Genomic DNA, 21,507 nt, shown 5'->3' on the forward strand with positions numbered 1-21,507 from the left:
ACACAGCAGCAGTTCCCCTGCAGACCGTGGAGGAGCCCCCGGTGGAGCAGGAGTATGTGGCCTGGAGGAGGCTGCAGCCCATGGAGAGCCCCCGCAGGAGCAGGCCCTGGGCCAGAGCTGCAGCCCGTGGAGAGGAGCCCACGCAGGAGCAGGGGGTCTGGGGGGAGCTGCCGCCCATGGGGGACCCGTGCTGGAGCAGTTTGCTCCTGGGGGATGGACCCTGTGGTACAGAGCCATGTGGGAGCAGTTCTTGAAGAGCTGCTGCCTGTGGGCAGCCCCCGCAGGATCAGTTCGGGAAGGACAGCATCCCATGGGAGGGACCCCACGGGGAGCAGGGGCAGAGAGTGACCGTGAGGGAGCAGCAGGGACAAAGTGCTACAGGCTGACCATAGCCCCCAGTCCTCATTCCCCTGTGCTGCTTAGGGGGAGGAAGTGGAAGAGGGTGGATGGGGGGAAGGTGTTTTTAGTTTGATTTCTCTGTTTCTAACTCCTCTAGCTTGTTAGTAATAGGTAATACATTTCTCTAATCTCCCTACTCTGTTTTGCCCATCACAATAATTGTTGAGTTATCTCCCCATCCTTATCTCAACCCTTGAGCCCTTTTCATGGTATTTTGTCCCCTTTCCCCTTTGAGGAGGGGGAGTGAGAGAGGGGCTGTGGTGGAGCTCAGCTGCCGAGCTGGGTAAAACCACCACGTGTCACTCTTGCCACAGTACTGAAGTGACTAAGCACAAGTCAGTTAACAGCAACAGAATGATGAAAAAGTGGAAGTCTTCTGGGACACAAAGTTTGCAATCAGTAATTCAATAGCACTAGAGTGAGCTTTACAAATTAACAAATGTAAAATAATTTACATTTGCAATCCTAATAAGCTACTGCTCCTCATAATCCTTTGGGCTCTGCTCCCCCTGCAAGTAACTCTCCAGACAAAACTTCACCCTTTCCCGCAAAGCAAATTGTCACCAGCACAGGCACTCACAGCTGTGAGCAGGGCACTGCTGAAAGCAGGCAAGGGCTGCCACAGCCTCCCAGGGAGGCTCTGCACATCTGCCCTGGGGCCTCCACACCAACAACCTTATTTGCTCTGCAAGGGGCAGAAAGGTGAGTGATGGGCTCCTCATTAGGGGTCAATTTTATAGATATATGGTTTTTTGAAACATGAAAGATGAGGTAAACATCTACCTTTGCTTTCTGCAGAGTAAATCTACTCTGCAGGCCATTCAAAGATATGTTTGGTTTTTGGCCCAGATGTAAATATTTGCCTGATGTCAAGGAAAAAGAATATTGTTTTGATTATTTCAATCTTCACACAACTATTTTTACGGAAATATACATTTTTGCTGCATTTACATTTAAAAAGAAATTCACCTTATTACTTAACATGCTTCAAAGAATTTCCTACCATCAGATAATCCAAAACAATCTCAAAGTATTCCCTTCATCAAAATGATTATTTTGTACTAGTGTCTTTTAATTGTTTTGGATATTTTTTGTCTCTGTATCCTCTCCTACACCAGGAAAATTGAAGCGTGCTTTTACACATGCTGAGATGATCTTAAAGCTTTAAGAAGATCAAGCTGTAGCTTTAATGCATGAAATAACACAGATCAAAGTAAATCTTATGGTCCCTATAGGAGATAACCCCTTTCAGCTAACATATCACAAACATCTGCATTGAACACATCAGTTAGTATAAAAGTATCTTCCTAGTGTAGTTATTAAATTGATAGCTGAAATCCAGTGGGAAACAATAACAAGGAATTACGGCCTCATGACCTGTGGATCTGTGTGCACATGGAGAACACTAAGCATAGGCAGTGCTAGAATTGACATAAATTTGCACACCCAGTAAAGCTTTACCTGCATTGGCTGGTTAGTACAAGTGTCTGAGATGCTGGCCAAGTCTTGTCCTAATGACATCTACCATGCAGCACTACCTAGTCACCACGTCTGCGCCACCTGCATATTCCTCAGGACACCTCCCCAGGCTACACACTAAGGAGCGCACAATCCCCAACTTGGTCTACTTTGGTACCACCCCTGCACTGTGCAGGATGCTGCTGCCTGTGCAGTATTTTGTACCTCTTCTGAGGCAGCTTGGAGAGCACAAACAGATTTCCCACTATTTCCCCATCAGCTTCATCCTTTCATGCCTATGCCTTGAGTTTCCCATAGAGGCAACCGCTCAACAGGTAGCACTAAACATGAGCATGCTGGATGAACCCAGGTCACTGCTTTGATTTCGGGAAACTGTGGAACAAGCAAAAAAAAAAAAATGCTCAGACCACTCATTGCTGCCTAGGTCAGCAGTACATTGACCTGGACTTAAAGCACTTCTAAATCACACAAAGTATTTACATGTGTGAACTGTAAAGAGCACAGAAGCCTAAATCTGGGTGGAATCCTGTGTTGTATGCGCAGTTCAGATATGCTCTGATGGTGCTATATCGGGGAATTGCAGATACTAGTTTCCTTTAGACCAAGGCTGAATACATTTCCTTTTCAAGTAGCCAGCAGAGATTCACAGCTTTGTTTTGGATAACGATTGGGATATCACTTTCCTTGCCTGAAACCTTTTAATTAGAGAAGTAAAGAGAAAAACCCTTGCTGTTGTTAAGCAGATCACAGAAAAACAGCAGATGCAGCACATCTGTTAGCAGAAAACACCCAGTGTGAAACAAAGTTCTGTTGCTGGTCTGTACATCTGTCAAAAAGCAGAATCTCAAGCCAGTAAATGTACCGTTCTGTCTGTTATTAATGCTACCATTCTGCTAACAAATCTTTTAGTGCAAAAGTCATTTTTATGGCTATTACAAAACAGAAAACCACCTCTTCTCATGATCAATAGAGGCTTCACCTGTTAACTATCATATGGCAGGGGCTACAGAAACAGCAGCAGGACTGTCCAGTGGCCAGCACACCAAACGCCAGGAAACCTGGCTCCTTGACTCAGTTTCATTGCTGATTTCTCACTGTGCAAGAGACGAGGCCTGCAAGGGGAAGGTCCTGGACAGCTTTGGACTTCAGCCAGTCCAGCCTGCCTTCCCTGCTCTGAACTACTTTTGGAATCAATTCTCCATTGACTACAGTGGAGCATCAATGAGACTTGACTCATTTGTTAGGCACTGGGCAGCTGTACAAGATGGGAAACAGGATTTCCATCACTTGGGGGAGCACTGAGGGAGTGGACACTTGAAGCATGGGGGCACCGCAGCAGCCAAGACCACAAAAGCCAGCCAAGACCAGGTTAGCACTACAAGGTTTTGTCAGCACAGCAACACAACCCAAGGCAGGAAACATTCACACCCCAGAGGGGACACACAAAACCCACAGTGGGTTCTGCTTGCTGATGGGAGAGCTTTTACTGGCTTAGCGTACAGCCCCTTAAGGTGGCCATTTTAATGTGCCAGCAGAAAAACTGGTATAAATTTAGCAGTAGGGGTTCTGCAGAACACACAAGACTGGAGAAAAGTAGGCATTGGTTTCTTCTTCCTCTACACCCTCAGCTGCAGTTTCCTCTGTTTCTCCCTTCCCTCCCCCAAGGACATCTTAACACTTAAATCTGTATTTCACTAGATCTAAGCATTGCCCTGCAGATCATATATTTAAGATAAACCAACTGTAAAACAAAGAAGCAGTGCTCTGGTGTGAAACACACTATTAAAACAAGCAAAACAGAATTTTACAAATTCTTACGCCACATCCTGTCATCCTAACAAGCTGTAGTATCCCTTGCTTCCTTAAGTAGTTTGCAAATAGGGACACCAAAAATCTCAGTCAAAAGAGTACTGAAAGGTAATAAAACACCTAAGGACCCATAGTTCAGTGGATTACAGTACATTTACAACATACTTGCACCACATATTTAAAATACAATTCAGAAGACTTGAAGAGTTACAAAGCAGGGCTTTAAGATGTGGCTTTTCATATAACCACTTTATTAGGCATGGATACCTTTGAAAACCAAATTTAACCCCCCCCCCAAACCCACAGCTCATGACTGACACATTGCTGACCTACCAGTGTAGAAGGGTCTCCACATGAAGACACTAAAATTTTTACTGTAGTGTTTTTTTGTTTGTTTGTTTGTTTTTAATAGTGCTCTCTTTTGTAGTACAATCTTGGAGTCCTGGAAGGAGAATTATGAAACTGAATTATAAAGTGTTCCTGGATACTCCAGTGGGCCGGAATGTGAATGAAGTTATCTTGTAATTAATTCAAGTGGTGTGTAACTCCAGGAATCTCATGATTATACAGAATGTTTCCTTTAAATACAGCAGAATTAAATTTTAAGAGATGAGACAACTGCTGTTTTTAAAATAAAAAAAAATTAAAAATTGTTACAAGCATCCCTGTGTCTTAATGCATATGCCTCTGCACAGATGCAACGACTTTACAGTTACGTTCAGCCTTCACCTTAAGAAGGCCATCGGCTGAGGGTACCAAAATTCAGGCTCCGATCATGAGGTTCTGGCTAGCAATATGGTGCTAACAAAATCAGACCCAGAGTAAAACAGGTGGAACGCCATTAATTTTCATCTTGTTTCTAAAGAGGCTCTTCTTTAGCACTGTCTGTGCCATGGGTCAGGAACACTGGGACACTATTTCTGCAAGACCTTAAGGAGGGACACTATTTCAAAGAAACATTATTTTTCACCATCCATTGCAATTAACAATGATTGATTCATTATGTTAACAAAGTACTGTTTCTGTATACATGTCTTAGCGCACTGAATTATAATCAATGTATTAAAAAATCTGCATTATTCCTTCTAATATTATTCTTGTTGCTGAAGAACTTTTTTTTTTAATCCAGAAATAGAAATAAAATTGAGACCTTTCATTATTCCAACAAAGAAAATGGTACATTAATTTAGTGGATATGAATTCCTTTACCAGTTCTATTAATAATCCCTGATGATAATAAAACTAAAAGGATAATAAAAAATGTTAAATACTTTCACTATGATTATATGCTGGTTACTATCTGGTTTATAATCAGTTTCATCTACTGTTTTGTGAAGCTGAAATACTGACAGTAATATAACTCATTAAATGATTTTTGGTCTTTGTTTAAAACCTGGAAGCTGGTTTTAAATAAGCCCTAGCTTTAGCTAACTGGCTTAAGTTAGACAAGTGGGTATTTTTGAAACGTCAGCCACCTTTTGGCTCATCCACTTTCGGATCAATTTCCCAATTTTGGAGTAAGATTTCATATAGTTTTACAGGTCTATGGGAAGGAAGTAAGCGCCCCTCTCGCTCCTTCATGCCCTTGGCACTAACCACTTGATTTTAAGAGAGTTGAAGTCTGCAGCCAGCACTAAGGATTGGGAGTAACACTTCACAGCACAGCCTCTTGTATAAGCAGAAGTCAAAGTCTCTTCCTTCTTCAGCACCTGAACAATTCTGGTGCTCACTAATACTGCATACATTTAGATTCATGCTGCTAGGATCGTATTGGTATACTGCTATTACTAGTGACAGCACTTGCAGGAACTACAGCTATTCTTAGTCAACACACATGGTAGAAACGATGTGCCACTTTCTTTTCTCTAATTAAGCATTTCACAACCCCTTTTGAACTGCATCTCTCCTTGCAGTTTGAGAAACACTGAGCTAAATCAATTAACACTCCCTAAGGGTCCAGATTTAAGGTCTGAAACCCAAAACAACTTGAAAAGTCCCTTTAAAAAATCTCTTTGGTTTCCTTTTAATATGCAGTGAAGTGCAATAACTCCTCTGAAGAAAAGAAACAATTAAAATGGCATTTATAACATACACTGGCAGAAGAAAAGAGACAACAATAACTTGAAACACACTCTTAGAAACTTGCTGACTAAGTCTAAACCTTAGAGAAAGCGTTAATGTAAAGCAGCCCCTGGTTCCCCTCACCACATAATGCATCGCACTGTTTTAACAATAAATTTTAATTTGACATTGCTCCTGTAAATATTGCCCACTAGACCAGATCATACTTTGAACAGCATCATACAACTGTTTGGGGTTGTTTTGCTTTCTTTCTTTGCGCAAAAGTAAAGATTCACATCTGCTAAAATTAAATCTGGAGGAAAAGACTGCACGGCCAAGTTTAATTACAAACTGTTCTTTTGTGTAGCACCAGTGTTTACCTCCAATGGTCAGGAAGTTCATCCCAGAGTTTAAAGAAACCCTGGTTTTAGTACGGAACATTAACACACAAAACACAAATGGATTTGAATAGGTAGGCTAAAATAGTTATCATCCCCAAATATCCATCTTGTGCCTCTCCTGGATGAATGAAAAGAAAGGTTAGGCACTGAGGCTGGTTCAGCAAAGCACTTTATTATATATTGCTAGTGCAGGCAAAGAGCCTCCCTAACTTAGTGAGACAAATTTTGTCTGCTTAACATTAAAACCATCATTGATGAGTCCAAGTCAATTATTATACAGAAACATAGTGCAAAGCATCAACTAGAAAAGGTCTGTACGTCAGCGTTCGGATTGTCAGAAGTCATGCACTTGAAGGGGAGATATTCGAAGTTCACTAACATTTGCTGGAAAAAGAAGTACTCATGAGCTCTTCTCAGGCCTAACACCTTCCAATACACCAACGTCGATTACTGTGGTTTCACAATAACTATTTTGAAACTATCTTACTCTCTTCATTGCTAAGCAAAATATGCACATACACAGAAGGTGAACTGGGAATACTGTGCAACTGAGTATAAATAAATGCTTCCATGCATATACAAAAAGCAACCTAAAGATACATATTTTTGTAGTGTTTTCCATGGTATTTTTATTTCAATATTTGGCATAGTTTCAGTACACTGAAAGACAAAGAGCTTGCATTATGCTAGAGTGAGGTGATTTTTTTGCTTTGTTTTTGTAGTTTGTCTTTAATAATACAGTGCTGTTCTTTTAAACACCAATTTCCTTGCTGGTAAGAGATAAGAAAGGGAGGAAAATGGTAGAGCAGATCAAGTGTTTGGTGGTTTCAGAATGTGTATCGTAGGGTGCTTGAATGGGCAGATCCCACCTAGGAGGCAAGCACTGTACTCTTTGGCTGCAGTGCCTCGGCCAATGTACAATTCACTTTTCTGCCTTCCTTTTCCTTCCTGCCCTTTATCATCTCAGGGAGCAAGCTATCTGAGGTACAAATCATCTTCTCCACTAGAACTCTTCAACTAAATATATGTTTTAAGGGAAACAGATCAGGAAAAAGTTAGCATCAAGTTAACCAAAAGCAGAGCTGTGTGTTTAGAAGTATGCAGTACCCCACAGGTTTTTAAGGCTCATGCCCACGTTTCTCCCATTCCCAACAACAGCGAACATGCAGATGTGTGTATGCATATGAAGAAGGGTTGCATCTCTCCCATCTTCATCTCGTCATCCTACCCATATTTTCCACGTCAGAAAGGCAAGGGGCGAGCTCCTTCCTTAACCCTCATTCCTCCTTTTCCCCCAAAATGAGGAGTTAAGTTGCTGTTAGCCTTCTCCCCTTCAGCCTCAATTTCCCTCTTCTCTCTTCCCACAAAATGGCATGAGGAAACTGGCCAACAACCTGGCTGGCCCTCACAGGCTTGCTAGGAAGAGGGGCACCCCACACAAATCAGCACTCATTTTCCTTGTCCTCTCTAAATCTTATATAATAAAGGTAAAACCGAAGTTCCAGGACAATAAGCTTGCATTTTAGATAACGCATATGTTTCGGCTGGAGAGTCACTTTAAGGCCTTTTGTAAATTAAAAACAATCATTTTGGTATTATTTTGCTGCTGCTTGGAAGGAGACTGAAAACTATTTGATCCTTTTCATCCCCACCGTACTTGGTAGCAATGAGCTGTTGTTCATCATGACTAACATGCATCTTTCTCTGAACACAGTGTGCACAGTGTCTGCCATTTGTTATATAAGAGGAAAAAAAAAAGTAAAACATTCTTCACTCCAGAAGGCAAGAGATTTGTATCTGCACAGATATGCTTACTAAAAAATTTTAGCAAATGAAAACGGAAAAGCACAGTGGCTCTGGAAAACAAGCCACAAAGTGCTAAATACAGGGCACACACCACAGTGGGGTTAACTAGAAGTGAAACTGCACTGCGTGAAGAAAGTAGGATCCTATTTCAGTAAAACATTTTCAGCATGAATTCAGATTTTCTCCTCTTCAATAGAGCTTCATAATGTTCTTGGTCCCTGGATACATTAGGGTCTAAACACACTATTAAGTACTTGCAAGCTTTCCTTCACTCTGAATACTATTTACAGAAATAATTATTCTAAACAGGTAGCATTCTGTAAGATTTCAGTACATTATGGGTAAGTAGCTAAATTTTAAAGAGGTTGCTTTTTAATATTAATGCATGTGTCACAAAAAAACAATCTCAGAGAAGTCCAGAACATAAAATGCAGCACTTGTATAACTTGATCTCTTCCTCCTGTGCCCCCCTCCAAATTACCTACATGAAAGTTTAATTTGTAAATTTTAATTTATTAATTTCTGTACACTGCCTCAAATCAGTCTCGTCCTTGTGGCCACTGCACTAGAAATGACCAGGGAAACAGGGCAACCCATGAGAAACCCACAAGGAACAGCAAAGACTCCCCTGCTCAAAACATGCTACTTCTCAAGTTCCAAAATCTGCACTTGCTGCAGCCATTCAGCATGATCATACTACAAATGCAAAGCACTGACTGTAAAAATTTGAGAAGACTTTCTGTCAATAGATAACAACATTACCACAATTTTACAGTTGAACAAACTAAGGCACAAAAGTGTTAAGTGGGTCACACAAGCAGTAAATGTCTCATTTAAGCAGCTGTTTAAAAAGAAAGAGAAAATCTAAAAACGTGGCAGAACACATCAAAAATATTAAGCAGTAACACAGGAAAAGGGTTACACCCCTTGTAAAAACACCTTATACTGCATATGTATATATGTATATGCATATATACTGCATACTTACAGAAAAGTGCACATATAAACAAACATAATGCAGAGACAGACACACAGAAATACACGTGTATATATATACACACACACATATGTACATGTCCCATCTCCCTCTATAGATGTACATAGGAGCACACATGCACAAGCACTTACTTGATCGATTTCCATCAACTTGGGGAAGGCACCAGGCCATTCGATCGCCACCTTCACTATATCAGCAGGAGGGGGCATTGCGACGCTGCTGTTCTTCGGAGCCAGTACAACTGGACACTAAATACTGCAGAGAGCCTCTCTCATTCACACCTGCAGGGAAAAGGGAAAAAAAAAAAAGACAGCAGTTCAGACAGAACTCTACCACTGCTGCTTCATTTCCTACATTTTGCCTGGCTGGGCAGGTGCATGAAAACATCTGTGTATGTGGATGTGCAAGAGCACAAGAATCACACATATTACAAAAGCAAACAGAGGACACAATGCCACGACACTGCACAGCCAGACAGCCTGTTTGAAAGATGGCCGAAGCACTGAAATGTACGGTGAATAATAGGCATGCATTAGATTTAAATAGACAAACTATTTTTAAATATTATTAAATATGCTCTTGGGGTAAAGCGACAAACTAGAGGAAGCTCCTATTACGGTGTCACTCCTTGAGTCCCAGGGAACGTGATGGCATCGGTTACAGCTCGCGCTCCAGAGGAAGAGATTGCCCAGGAAGTTATGGCCAGGAAACACTGTTTCTTTTAACTATAGCAGTGATCTTCTGAGTGTTCACAAATAGATCACTGCACTATAGCAACCAGGATGTCAGGAAGAAGGCAGAACACAGCAGCTTCCACATATACATATACACACACATCCTCACCTAACTAAGTCAAAGATACCATATATAAATACCTCTATGGCAAATATCAGACAAGAATACACAAGGATACAGTATACATCAATAACGATACCAGACAGCTACATAAAACATTCACAGTTCTGCAAGAACATGAATGTCAACAGGATCACATGTCAAATAGCACAGGCTGTGAATTTTGGAGAAGAAAAGGAAAGTGGAACAGGCAAATCCTCAGGCTTTGTAGAATTTAAGTTCTGTCTCTTTTTGGCTCACTGAAGTTTGTAACCTTGCAACAACAACATATATTTTGCAGAGAGGTGCAGTGCATCTCTGAGCTTGCAAGCAAACCTTCCTCACCCCTCTCCCAGCTCAGCAGCAGGACCACCACTGAATTAGCAAAGCTCTGCAATTGTCAGGCACAGCACCTTGTGCAGACAGCAACATGCTCACTTGCTTTGCCAAGCCCTCCATTTAGACTGTGGCATTTCCCACGCCTTCTGCCGAGACCTAACAGAGCACTACCACATAGGGCTCTAGAAAGAAACTGCAGAAATCCCCAGAGGTGCAGCCCCCTTCTTCTTAGATGAAAAGAAAAGGAAGTGGTGAAAGCATGGACACGTTCTCGTATGTACACCCTTTGGAAGAGCTAAGGCAAGGGATGAGTTGACAGAACACACCAAACAGACATCCAAAAGCCACAAACAAGTACAGGAAATGAAACAAAAAAAAGTCTCTAACCACCTTCCACTGCTGCTTCATCTTAACCCAGACTAACCATGGACTCTTCTCCAGCTACAGCAGAAACATGAACTCTGCAGCCTGAGCAAAACCATGCAACCATGCTTTCATCTAGAAATTTCGTACTTTCATCTTCTACTGCTTACAAGCTGGCCCAGCCTTTATGCATATGGCTCTATCTAACCCCCAACACGTGTCTTCTGGTCTAGTCTGAAAAGGCCCAGCCCTCCTCAACCTCCAGCCCTGCTACGTTCTATGTGGAGCTCTCAATACATACAAAAAAAAATTATGAACTTCAACGCTGCAGCAATTTATTTCCAACAATGGCAGTTCTGATGCTGACAACATCACACATCATCACAAAGCAAAGTGCAAGGCAATAAATAAGACAATGGATGGTCTCTAAATAAGACTGTATTTCAGGAAATGCCTTGAAAGGCAGAACAACCTGATTAAGAAATGCAGTGACATTGTCTGCATTGGTACATGCACAGAAGCTCCTGCTAGGTATTAAAGGGACCAGGATTAAACACAATTAAAGCAAGTGACTGGCTTGCTGGTGATTAAGAATGGTCAGGTATTCACTGCTGACTGCAGCTTCCCCATTAGAGCCCAAATAATACAAAGCCCCCATCACCTCTCCCCTAACATCCATTGCTCCCACTGTTTGCATCTTTTGTGAGTGCTCCCCTGGCTGTGTAGCACGCTGACTCAATTCATCCTAACTAGCAAAATAATAATAATAATAATAATAATAATAATTTTGTTTGTCTGCTTTTTGCTATGTTTTCCAGTCAAACAGCTTCCCAGAGATGGCCCAACTTGGCAGGGAAGAAGCAAGACCTGTTGGCAGCAGTGAGCTGTTAATCCACCTCAACAGTAAAATGAAACTGAGACCTTCGCGCCTTTTTGCTGACATGCTTACAATGACGGCATTTCTCACCTCCACAGCAGAAGAGTCCTCTGTAGTTTCAGCCTGGTGGTTTGGTGTTAAACTGTCTGCAATGCTTAAGCAGAGCTGGCTGCCCTGGTACCTGAGAGACCTCTCCCTGCATGCCCTGGAAAACACAGGGTTCCCTGGCAGGAAAGACACTGGACATCCCCCCTAGGGGGTTAGCTAACATAAAGCTCGCTGTGAATGCTGAAAGAAATGCTTTGATTCACAACTACTAGCCATGACTGTAAAAGCAAAACAACATCACACAGTAATAAATTTGCAGAAAACTTCCACACTCACATACAAATGTGGACACTAGCCCTCATTTTCCTCTAGTGAGTTGTGGTCCATCTTAACAAGTCATGCAGAAAGGAGGCAAATGGTTTAAGAAACAACAGTCGAGAAAACAGACTGTAAGTTAATCACATTCAGCTATGGAAAATGATCATTTGCATTCCAAAGCATGGTGCAAGAGAACTCTGTCACAACGTTCGGAAGGCAATTTCAGTGTGTCTAGTTTTTAATGCAGGCTAGCACTAAAGATCTCCTACATAATTATAATTAATATATGCATGCTTATACAGTTACAAAAGACAAAGCAAAGTGACAGATCTTTAACCAATACAAATGGATGTAGTTCAACTTCTCCCACTAGGAGAAGGCCAACTCAGAAGCATCTGTGTACTCTGAATGCTGAAAAGCATATATAGAATTGTCACTACAAACTTCTTTCCTTTCTGTTTCTTGGTGGACGTCCTAGTCACATGTGCTCAGACTTTTTTCCTAGCTATTAGTCTTATGATTTCCACACAGAATCTGAAAGATAATGTGGTTTTGTTCTACCTATGTGTCAATGCCAGAAACACTTTTTTTTTGAAGTCAAAATAGATGTTCATTTGTTATCACAAAATTATGATTGCAAAGAAAATTCTGCAACCTACAGTGCAGAAATTTATGAATTACCTACTATTTATTCCACTGGTACACTGTGTTAGGCACTGCCCAATACAAAAAGGAAGGCACAGTCCCTGGTGAGAATTTTTTACTAAACTGGAATCAATTCACATGACATGAATGAAGAACTAGAACCAAGTTCAACTGCTTTTTGTTATGCCAGCAGCAGTCAAACAGCAAAAGGACAAGGACATCACTGAAGGGTTAGTTATGTATTTTTCTCGAGTACAATTCCCTTCTCTCTCCTAGTGGGATCTGAGAAGCATTGGCATGTAACAACTTTGCTCATTTTTACAACATTCATCTTCAAGTTAAAACCCAAAGGCAATACAATGCATGTGTGTGTACAACTGTAGAGGAGAAGTCTGAGGGAAAAGAGGGCACCTACCATTCGCCCTAGTGCATGCATGCAGCTGTAACCTGGAAGAGGTTTAAGCAACTTCCACACTCAGCAGCACACTATTTTATAATTTGAAGGAGAAAAAAAAATACCACCACAACCAAAAGATCCCTACTGCTTTAGCATGCCTTCTTACACAACTATATTTTTCAGAACTATGACAGATTAGTCCATTAAAGTGCAAATTCTGCAAGTTATTATTACCATATACAGTATATTCCTACATCTCAACTACACTCTGCAGTGCTTCCAGTTGTTTACTAAGTCAAAGTAATAAACACTCAAGCTGGAAATCAAGGTATGTTAAATTTAATGCAAAAAATGCATCAGCACACACATGCCAGCTCTCAATTTACCTACCTGAGTCTGAAGGATTAATTCAGTACACATGTCAATAAAACTTATTTACCTTTCCCCATATATCTATGCCTTGCATGTGGAGACCAGGATTTTATTCGAGTATGAAATTAGCTTTCTCAGAAGAACATGCTTTGTCTTAAACTTGTTTTGCCATTTCCCTGGCACATCCCATACAAGGATCTGAGTGCTTTAATACTTACAGCTATCAGAGTACGTCTCCAAAGAAACAAACTGTATTCTTATTCTATAGACATGAGAAAAAATGAAGGCTACAAGGAGTTACGTGACTAGAAGTTTTAGTCGTGTGTGAAAATAGCAGCCTACAACAGCTCATTTCTTCTTTTACAGAAAAGAAGAAATGCGACATTCAAACATGGAGCCAGGTCACTTGATGAACAGCAGAAGTAAGGAAGTGGATGATTTAAAAACAACTAGAGGAACACCACATGCATTCGGGAATGTAATAAAACGAAGCATGTGTTTCTCCTCTCAGATGAAAGGCAGCATCTGTAGGGATGACCTGAAGCCTGCCCTCCCCGCTGGCAGGCAGGTTCCCCCACGCTGCTCCCTCCGTGCCGTGAGACAGCTCCACGAAGGCGGCTGATGGCTGAAACCTGCCCAGCTATGTCTGAACCCACTGCAAAGAAACCCAGCGCTTGCACTCCTCTCGGGCCCTTACATAACCGTGTCCTGTCAGACCTCGTCAGCCTCCTCCGCTGCACTCTGGCGGCCCCGGCCAACAGGAACCAAGTGGCAAGCTCTTTTGAAAGGTCCCCCAGGGACCACGTCCGATTAACCATTTTAGAAAGGTAATCCAACACTAGATTAATACCCCCAAGAGAGTTATTTTTGGAGTTAGCCTGCATGACTGAGCAGCCGAGCCTAAGGAGCTGTAAATACGCTCTGCCATCTCTGCAAGGAATGAAAACAAGGCACAGAAGCCAGGGGGCTGGATGTGCACTTCATATACATAAAGAAGCTTTCATGCTGGCTTCTTGTCTTTGTTACAGGCTCAGCGTTATCCACCTCAAACTAGACAGAAGTCACAAAAGCCCAGCAGACCCACATCAAAAAAAAAAATCCCCAGATGCTGTGCCACAAATGGAAAAGAAAGCTCTACAGGAGCTATGAGCTATATTCAGCCCAGAAAGCCAGCTGTATCCTGGGCTGCATTAGAAGTGTGGCCAGCAGTCGAGGGAGGTGATTCTCCCCTTCTACTCCACTTTTGTGAGACCCCACCTGGTGTACTGGGTTCAGCTCTGGGGCCCCCAACGTAAGGACATTGGCATGTTGGAGCACATCCAGAGGCAGGTCATACAGATGATCAGGGGCTGGAGTACCTCTCCTATGAAGACAGGCTGAGGGAGTTGGGGTTGCTCTACCTAGGGAAGAAAAAGCTCCAGGGAGACCTTTCAGCAACTTTCCAGTACTTAAAGGAGGCCAACAGGAAAGATGGGGAGAGACTTTTCATCAGGGAGTGTAGTTATGGGAGACGGGAGAATGGTTGTAAACAAGTGTAAATTTAGACTACGTATTAGGGCAAAATTCTTTACTCTGAAGGGTGATGAGGCACTGGCACAGGTTGCCCAGAGAAACTGTGTATGCCCCATCCCTGGAGGTGTTCAAGGCCAGGTTGGATCGGACTTTGGGCAACCTGGTCTAGTGGGCAGCACCCCTGCCTATGGCTAGGGGAGTTGGAACTGAATGGTCTTTATGGTCCCTTCCAACCCAAGCCATTCTGTGATTCTACTTGGAATACAGGCAAGCTGGCTGTCTGGTTTTGCTTCTAGAGCACATATTGGAACGTACTAGAAAAATGTGGGTACTTATTTAATTTGAACTCCCCTGCTTCTGGGAATACCATGCTCCTTCTACTAAGGAAATCTGAGTTACACACCTATAATTTAGGAAATTGAGAAGAACTAAAAACTTGGTTGTGATTATTCAAGGAATATGAACTACTCTAGCAATTTAATTAACACTCATAGTATCTTCAGCTGACTGGATGGTATATTTACTGAAGATGTTAATATCTAAACTCTTCAAGCTAGAGATCAGGAAAGTACCAAACCACTCACTCAAATATTCAAAAAACTATTCCAAGGGGAAAAAACAGTTACAACATGACAGTCAAAGAAGTTATATTTAGCTTCACAATAAGTTTGATTTTTCAAATGTGTTGAGAACCTATCTAGCATGTCAAATCGGAGCAGGTATTAAGCAAACAAAACCAAATACTAACCTGCATAAAGTGTTAGAATTAACCTAAACTTTTCACATTTTATCAGGGCTTGCTGCTTAGTTTGGAGATGTTTCTTGTCATTGGGGGCTCTAACTCCAGATGTTTGTAAACTGAAGCAAGCAACAACAACAGAAAAAAAATCTAGAATTCCACCTGAATAAAATTTACTTTTCCTACCTCTCAATGTAGTCTCACATACCTGAGAAATAAAAGCAATGGGGGAAAAGATTAAATCTCAATTCCACCCAGTGCTGCTGCTCATACAGGTGGGAAGAAAAAAAAAAAGTTTCAGCAATAAAAATCTATGGAGAAAAAGAAAAAAGGGAGTTGGTACCATGAAATTAACTAAAATAAAGCAAAGTAAATATAATGACTCCAAAGAACAGGAACAATTTTTTGTGGACTTCGCAATGTTTCACCTAAGAACACTCCAAAGGAGTTCAATGTAATTGGAAATAGAATAAGTTTATTACAGGTTGGCTGAAAATATATCAAAGAGGTTCAAGAGAGAAAGTTCATCAAGAGTTCTGTGACCCAGAAAATCAGTTTTGAATTGGATTCAACTAAGAGTAAAGAAAGAACAAAAGGTCACAGTCTTCCTTTCTATCACCAACATGATCTGGCTATGGTACTTGGGATTTTCCTGGCATTTTGATAAATCAGAGGGTTAGAAAGAGCACACAAAAGAGCATCTTCAGTCAAGATGATGACACTTGATTGCTTCATTTCAGCAGAGACTGGATCTAGGCAGCAATGACTGGCTATATCCCAAAGAAAGCAGCAGATACAAGAAGATAAGTTCAAGATTGGGAGAAGTTCTATACCATGCTAGAAGCAAGATCAAGAAGTAGCATATTAAAAAGTTTGTGTGCTTTTTTTAAACCTTATTGATGCTTATAACATATGGAAGAACTACTGGTATAGTCAGGAAGTTAGCAGTCAAATGGAGGAAGAGAAGACAAATGCACGAATACTAAAGGAAATAACCAAGTTAGCTGACAGTACACAGACAGGATGTCAAAGACTGAAACAAAAAATTATTTTCTAAAGAAATCATTCTGCAAAGAAAAGTAGAGTGGAAAAGAGATGCACATTGATACTCCACAGTAAGTGAACCGAGCCAAATGCTTATCATCATGCTCACAAGAAATAAGAGAAACAGCAAGCAAAATACCACTTATCATTAGGAGTCTGATAAGGTAAGAAGTTTAAGAATCCAGCCTTCTGCTTAGGGCACTGACACTGCACTTCAAAGATGACAAAAAGCAAAAGAAAAAACACATTTCTCAATCTTGCAGCAGAAAGCAGTTCTGTCTACACAGGTGTTCCTACCAGTGCTGTTTCTTTCATACTTACTGAAATAAATGCATCAAACCAGCTAACAGTCACACAAACAAAAAGAAAAGAAAGTCCATATATTCCTGACTTAACACCACTATACAATTCCTAATTCTATCCCTGTCTAGCAAGGCACCTTGCTCTCTGCTATTAACACACATATTTGCAAAGAACAACTTGCCTCTAACACTTACAGACTTTCCAGTGCCTGCACTCCGAAGGACATTTAGCAAAACAATGAAACTGCACATGGGAAGTAAAGTTATGGCCACCCAGACACAAAAAAAAAAAAGATACTTAATATTGGAGACCTTGTCTGTACCTAAAACTTGTGGAATAACTTGAACTATTCTGCATTTAAGAGACCATCTCCAACAGATATTTGTTGTTGAGACTATTCTGGCATTTTAATGGACATTAGCAAGCCCACTTTGGAAACAGGAATACAGAGATGCTAAGGAAGGAAATGTCAACACAGTCATCCCAAAACAACTACAGGGCAACCTCCGCATTCATCGAAGCAGAATGCAGATTGTGATTTGTCGGGAAGCTAGAGACCATTCAGAAGTAACGTGACTACAAGGTAACAGCTGTGCCAGCACTCTGCTCACCCAGTACACTTCCAGAGGTGATGAACCCTGTGTGCATCTTGGTGAACTGCATTAAGCGTGACATTTGGTAACAGGAGATCCGAGTGTTTTAACAGGGGACTATCCCTTGCTCATCTGTCCATTACAAAACCACAAGTAGTAGTGACCCTGCTTGAGCAGGATGGTTGGCCAAGATGACTTCCATTAGCCCTTTCCAGCCTCAACCTTTCTGCGATTCTATTCAGTACACTGATGTAATTACCCCAAGCACTTGAAGTCCTAGCCTGCCCATCTGTGTTCAAATGTTATGCCTTTTCTGCACTCAGATGTGTGTACAATGAGCAAAAAAGGCAGCTCTTTTAGCAGGCTGCCTTCTATGTCATAGCAATGTTCTCTAAATATAATAAAAATGGCTGTCAGTTTTAACTTCGGAACAACAATCTCTATAACTCTTACCAGCCAGCAATTCGACAGCACTCATTCAAATAATTCCAGTCTTCTATAACTTGAACTAAGATCTTAAAGATCAAGATGAAACTATTTCTGACAGGAAAACTACTGTAAATTGCTTTTGTGTTACAGTCCAATACATCACATTCAAGCACTCAATATAGTCTGTGGTCACCCCATAGCTTTACTGTGCATTATTTTCCACACTAAAACCCACATGGCACAGGGAAGGAGGAAGGAATGATGCAAACGTCATCCATTGACTGATTTCAGTCGTGAGCTCTAGAGATTCAAGCTATTTAAGCAGTGGACAACAGTTGAGAAGATTACTGTCTCTCCTTTCTCATGGGGACAGCAGAACGTGATGTGTTCACTCCCAGATTAAAACCCACATATGAACTTAAAAACCCACTGAATCTAATTTATGCTAACATGTCAGCTTATGATTAAAAAAAAAAGGGGGGGGGGGAGGACTGGGGGGGAAAGGCACCAATTCAGCCACTGCATTTAAACCAAAGGCAGCTGTTAATCAGTCCTCTGTGTAACTATCTGAAAAAAAGTGGCAATAATTTTACGGTCAGAATCACCGTCTTGAACCTAACTCATTAAAAATATTAGCCAATTTACTTCACTGTTCAGGTAAGAAGCCATCAATTAAAAAGTCACATTTGTAGGATATATGATCTGCTTTGCTAGGTATCTGACTTCCATCTCATAAGTAACTATAATTACAAAGGTTCTCTAAGACTCCCCAGATGGCTTCGACTAATGCTCACCATCAAAAGCTGATGATGGCACAGCTGTGTTTCCATCTCCAAGCTCTGGATGAAGCTCCTGCTCCAGCATCTCTGGGAACATGCACAGCTATGCCAAGAACGAGCAAAACACTCACTGCTTCCAAATTGTCTAATCTACGAACTGAGTGCTTAACCTTCCCACAATACATGCATAGAGATGACATGACCAGCACTGTCTGCACACTGAGGACTGAACTGTGCCAGTCACATTATTCTGCAAAATAACTCATGGCAGTTTCCTTCTCAGGAGCCAGAACATCAGTTGTCACTGATTGCTGCTGCAACTCAATTGACTTCTATCAAAACATCCATTCAAAATGAACCACCACTTGCTGTGTGATGCTGTTCTGTATTATCTTAACAACAAATAGAGTGCCTCAAATATTTTAATACTCTCAATTCCACCCCAGAGCTATTACCAAGTATTTTACCTGCTAAGAACTTACAAATGCCAGCTACAGGACAGGGAGAGCCTGGCAGCAACAGCCAAAAGGACACGATGCCCTTGCTGTATAATAACCTGTATACCTCTAACTTATTAGATAGAAAAAATGAATCCTCACAACCATTCTATGCTAAAAATTTTGTAATACATAGCCTCATCCTGAGCCATCATCCTTATGGTCTCTGCGAAACTGAAATCTTTTCACTCCCAAACCTTCAGGCTCCTGCCATTAGAGGCGCAGTTCCCCAGCAGCTCTTACATCTCCAATGGCCCTGTGGCACAACCTGGCATTTGGTACTTGACCAGCAGGCTGGTTCAGAAAGACGGAGTGCTCAAAAACTAACCCCAACAAAACAAAGACATATCCAACACTCACCCACCTGAGCATCAGCGTGACCACCATAAAGAATGGGTAGGGGCAAAGAAGAGAGCAGGAAGAACCTGCTTATCTTAAACTGTCATGGAAACTCCCTGAGCCTGAAAAACAGATTTATTTCACCTGTGCACAGTTCATGGCGCATAGCTGAGATTCAATTCAGTAGCAGAAAATGATGTAAAAATATGCAGTTACAAGCTCATTACAGTATGTTTCATTAACTCAATGAGCTCCCTTATAATTGTAATAGACATTAAAAGATTAAAGTATTTGGATAAAATCCAAGTACATTTATAGTGCTCTGCTGATCGCTGGAGCTCATAATTTTCACAAATGAAGTAACATCCCTTCACCAACTCCCCGGTGAGCATAACCACTGTTTTATCATTCTTGCTTTCAGACTTCAGTGTTCCCAAATTAAATTTCGCCACTGCACTTGGGGTTGAGGGGTAGCAAATCACTGTTCACTTAACTGTCTAATTCAATTTGACACAGTTAGAAGTGTTTTCAAATATAGTTTCTGACTGAAGTTGACAATTTTGAACTTCCAATAGGGTTAACACCTGGCTGAAAAGCCCTTTGTGTGAAAATACCAACACTATAAGAAAGCACAAAACAGTATCCCTGTCAAATTTTTTTTTTTACCTGCTTGCAATAGTAATGTAACATCAATAGATCTCTAATGTTCAAGTAATAAATGTGATTGTTATTAATCACTTTAAAAACAGAATGGGCTCCTATTTCTCCCTTCAGTACAATACTTTTTGCTCTGTTTTGAAGATCAAAACTTGGCTTTTATGGGTTTGGCAGCATGGTGACAACAGTAAACACAGAACTCTGCCCACTCTCATTTTATGCTACATTATGTGATACTCACATTTGCATTGAAAGCATAAGCATTTCCAAAAAGTGGCAGTGCTCACCTCTACTAGAAGAGTGCTCCAAGTCATCACCCCCCATCCATGCTTCCCTACAGCATAATGATGCTCCACATTAGTGGCTGTGCAGTCTTGATGCTGTGTCCACAGAAGTGTGGCCACGGCCTACCAGAATTCCAGCTGTGTGGATGGACTCCGCATCTCTGAAGACCAGGAGTTGAGTCCCATTCATATCTTCCTACCATATGAGTTCTTCATAGTCCCCCTATTGTATGAGTATGATATACCCAACATGGGATTTTACTCTTCTGTGAGTTAATGCAACTTCCTTCTACTTTGCTTGGAACATTACCCCAGTATGTAGGGCTCCAAGACATGTTCTCCACAGCATGCAGTTCCCAGTTGCCTCCCCCGATCTGGCCGTGCAAAACTTAAACAGACTGTGTACATGGGAATATGAAGGAAAATAAGTTTTTCAAGTTCCCTTTTCACATGTGCTACTCTCCAAACTCTGGAGCAGGTTCCTACCAGCCACATCTTCATAAGCTCTCTTCTTGAGGTATAACATCAGCAAAGAATTAGGTGGATTTCAGTGTTCATCTCTTACCTTGCTGGTCTCACCACCCACTGTCCCAACAGCTTTGACTAGGACTAGAAAGAAATGACGACAAACACCACGTAAGGCAGAAGGTCTGACCTGAAGGGAATTCTGAAGGAGCAGTATACCCAAAGTGCCAATATGCCGCCTAAGTGTCCAGGACAAAGTCTAACGCTCCCATTTAAACAAGGGAGAAAACCATACTTTTGCATTTGCAAAATAAACCCCGAGACACAAAAAACAGATTGTTATTCGACCTTAGTGTCACTGAGAGAATGACATCTTGCCAATTCATTAGCAGCTAGTGCACGATACAACAGAGAAAAATAATAAACTGGGAAAAAAAGAAAAAAATTGCAAACAGATCTTACATCTACAAAGTTTGTTCTCTTTAATCAGTGCTGTGGGGAAAAGAACTCCCTACCACACGTAGGTAATTACACTGTTAAAAATGAACAGAAAGGCTGCTTCAAAGAGTAGGATGTTAAACTTGGGACCAAGAACACTTGTGTTTAATCGTCTTTTATTCAAAGACTTTGTGTGTGGCCACGTACTTGCCCTTTGGCCCTCTGTGCCTCCAACCCACAACTATAAAATGGGGCACTACACTTCCTCAGAGACATTGTGAGG

General features: G+C 41.4%; 1 protein-coding gene across 5 annotated transcripts in view; it reads right to left on the minus strand.

Moving 5' to 3' along the window:
- ELMO1 (engulfment and cell motility 1) overlaps window positions 1-21,507 on the minus strand; it is a 305,675-nt gene that overhangs the window by 249,558 nt on the left and 34,610 nt on the right. For all 5 annotated transcript variants that reach the window (XM_048075572.2, XM_048075567.2, XM_048075571.2 and 2 more), the window contains exon 3: window positions 9,084-9,233. In XM_048075572.2, coding sequence (XP_047931529.1) covers window positions 9,084-9,161 — 78 coding nt within the window. In that variant the 5' untranslated portion in view covers window positions 9,162-9,233. The remainder of the gene's footprint in view (window positions 1-9,083; window positions 9,234-21,507) is intronic.

The sequence above is a fragment of the Anser cygnoides genome, chromosome 2, assembly GCF_040182565.1.
Source record: "Anser cygnoides isolate HZ-2024a breed goose chromosome 2, Taihu_goose_T2T_genome, whole genome shotgun sequence".
Classification (NCBI taxonomy): Eukaryota; Metazoa; Chordata; class Aves; order Anseriformes; family Anatidae; genus Anser; species Anser cygnoides.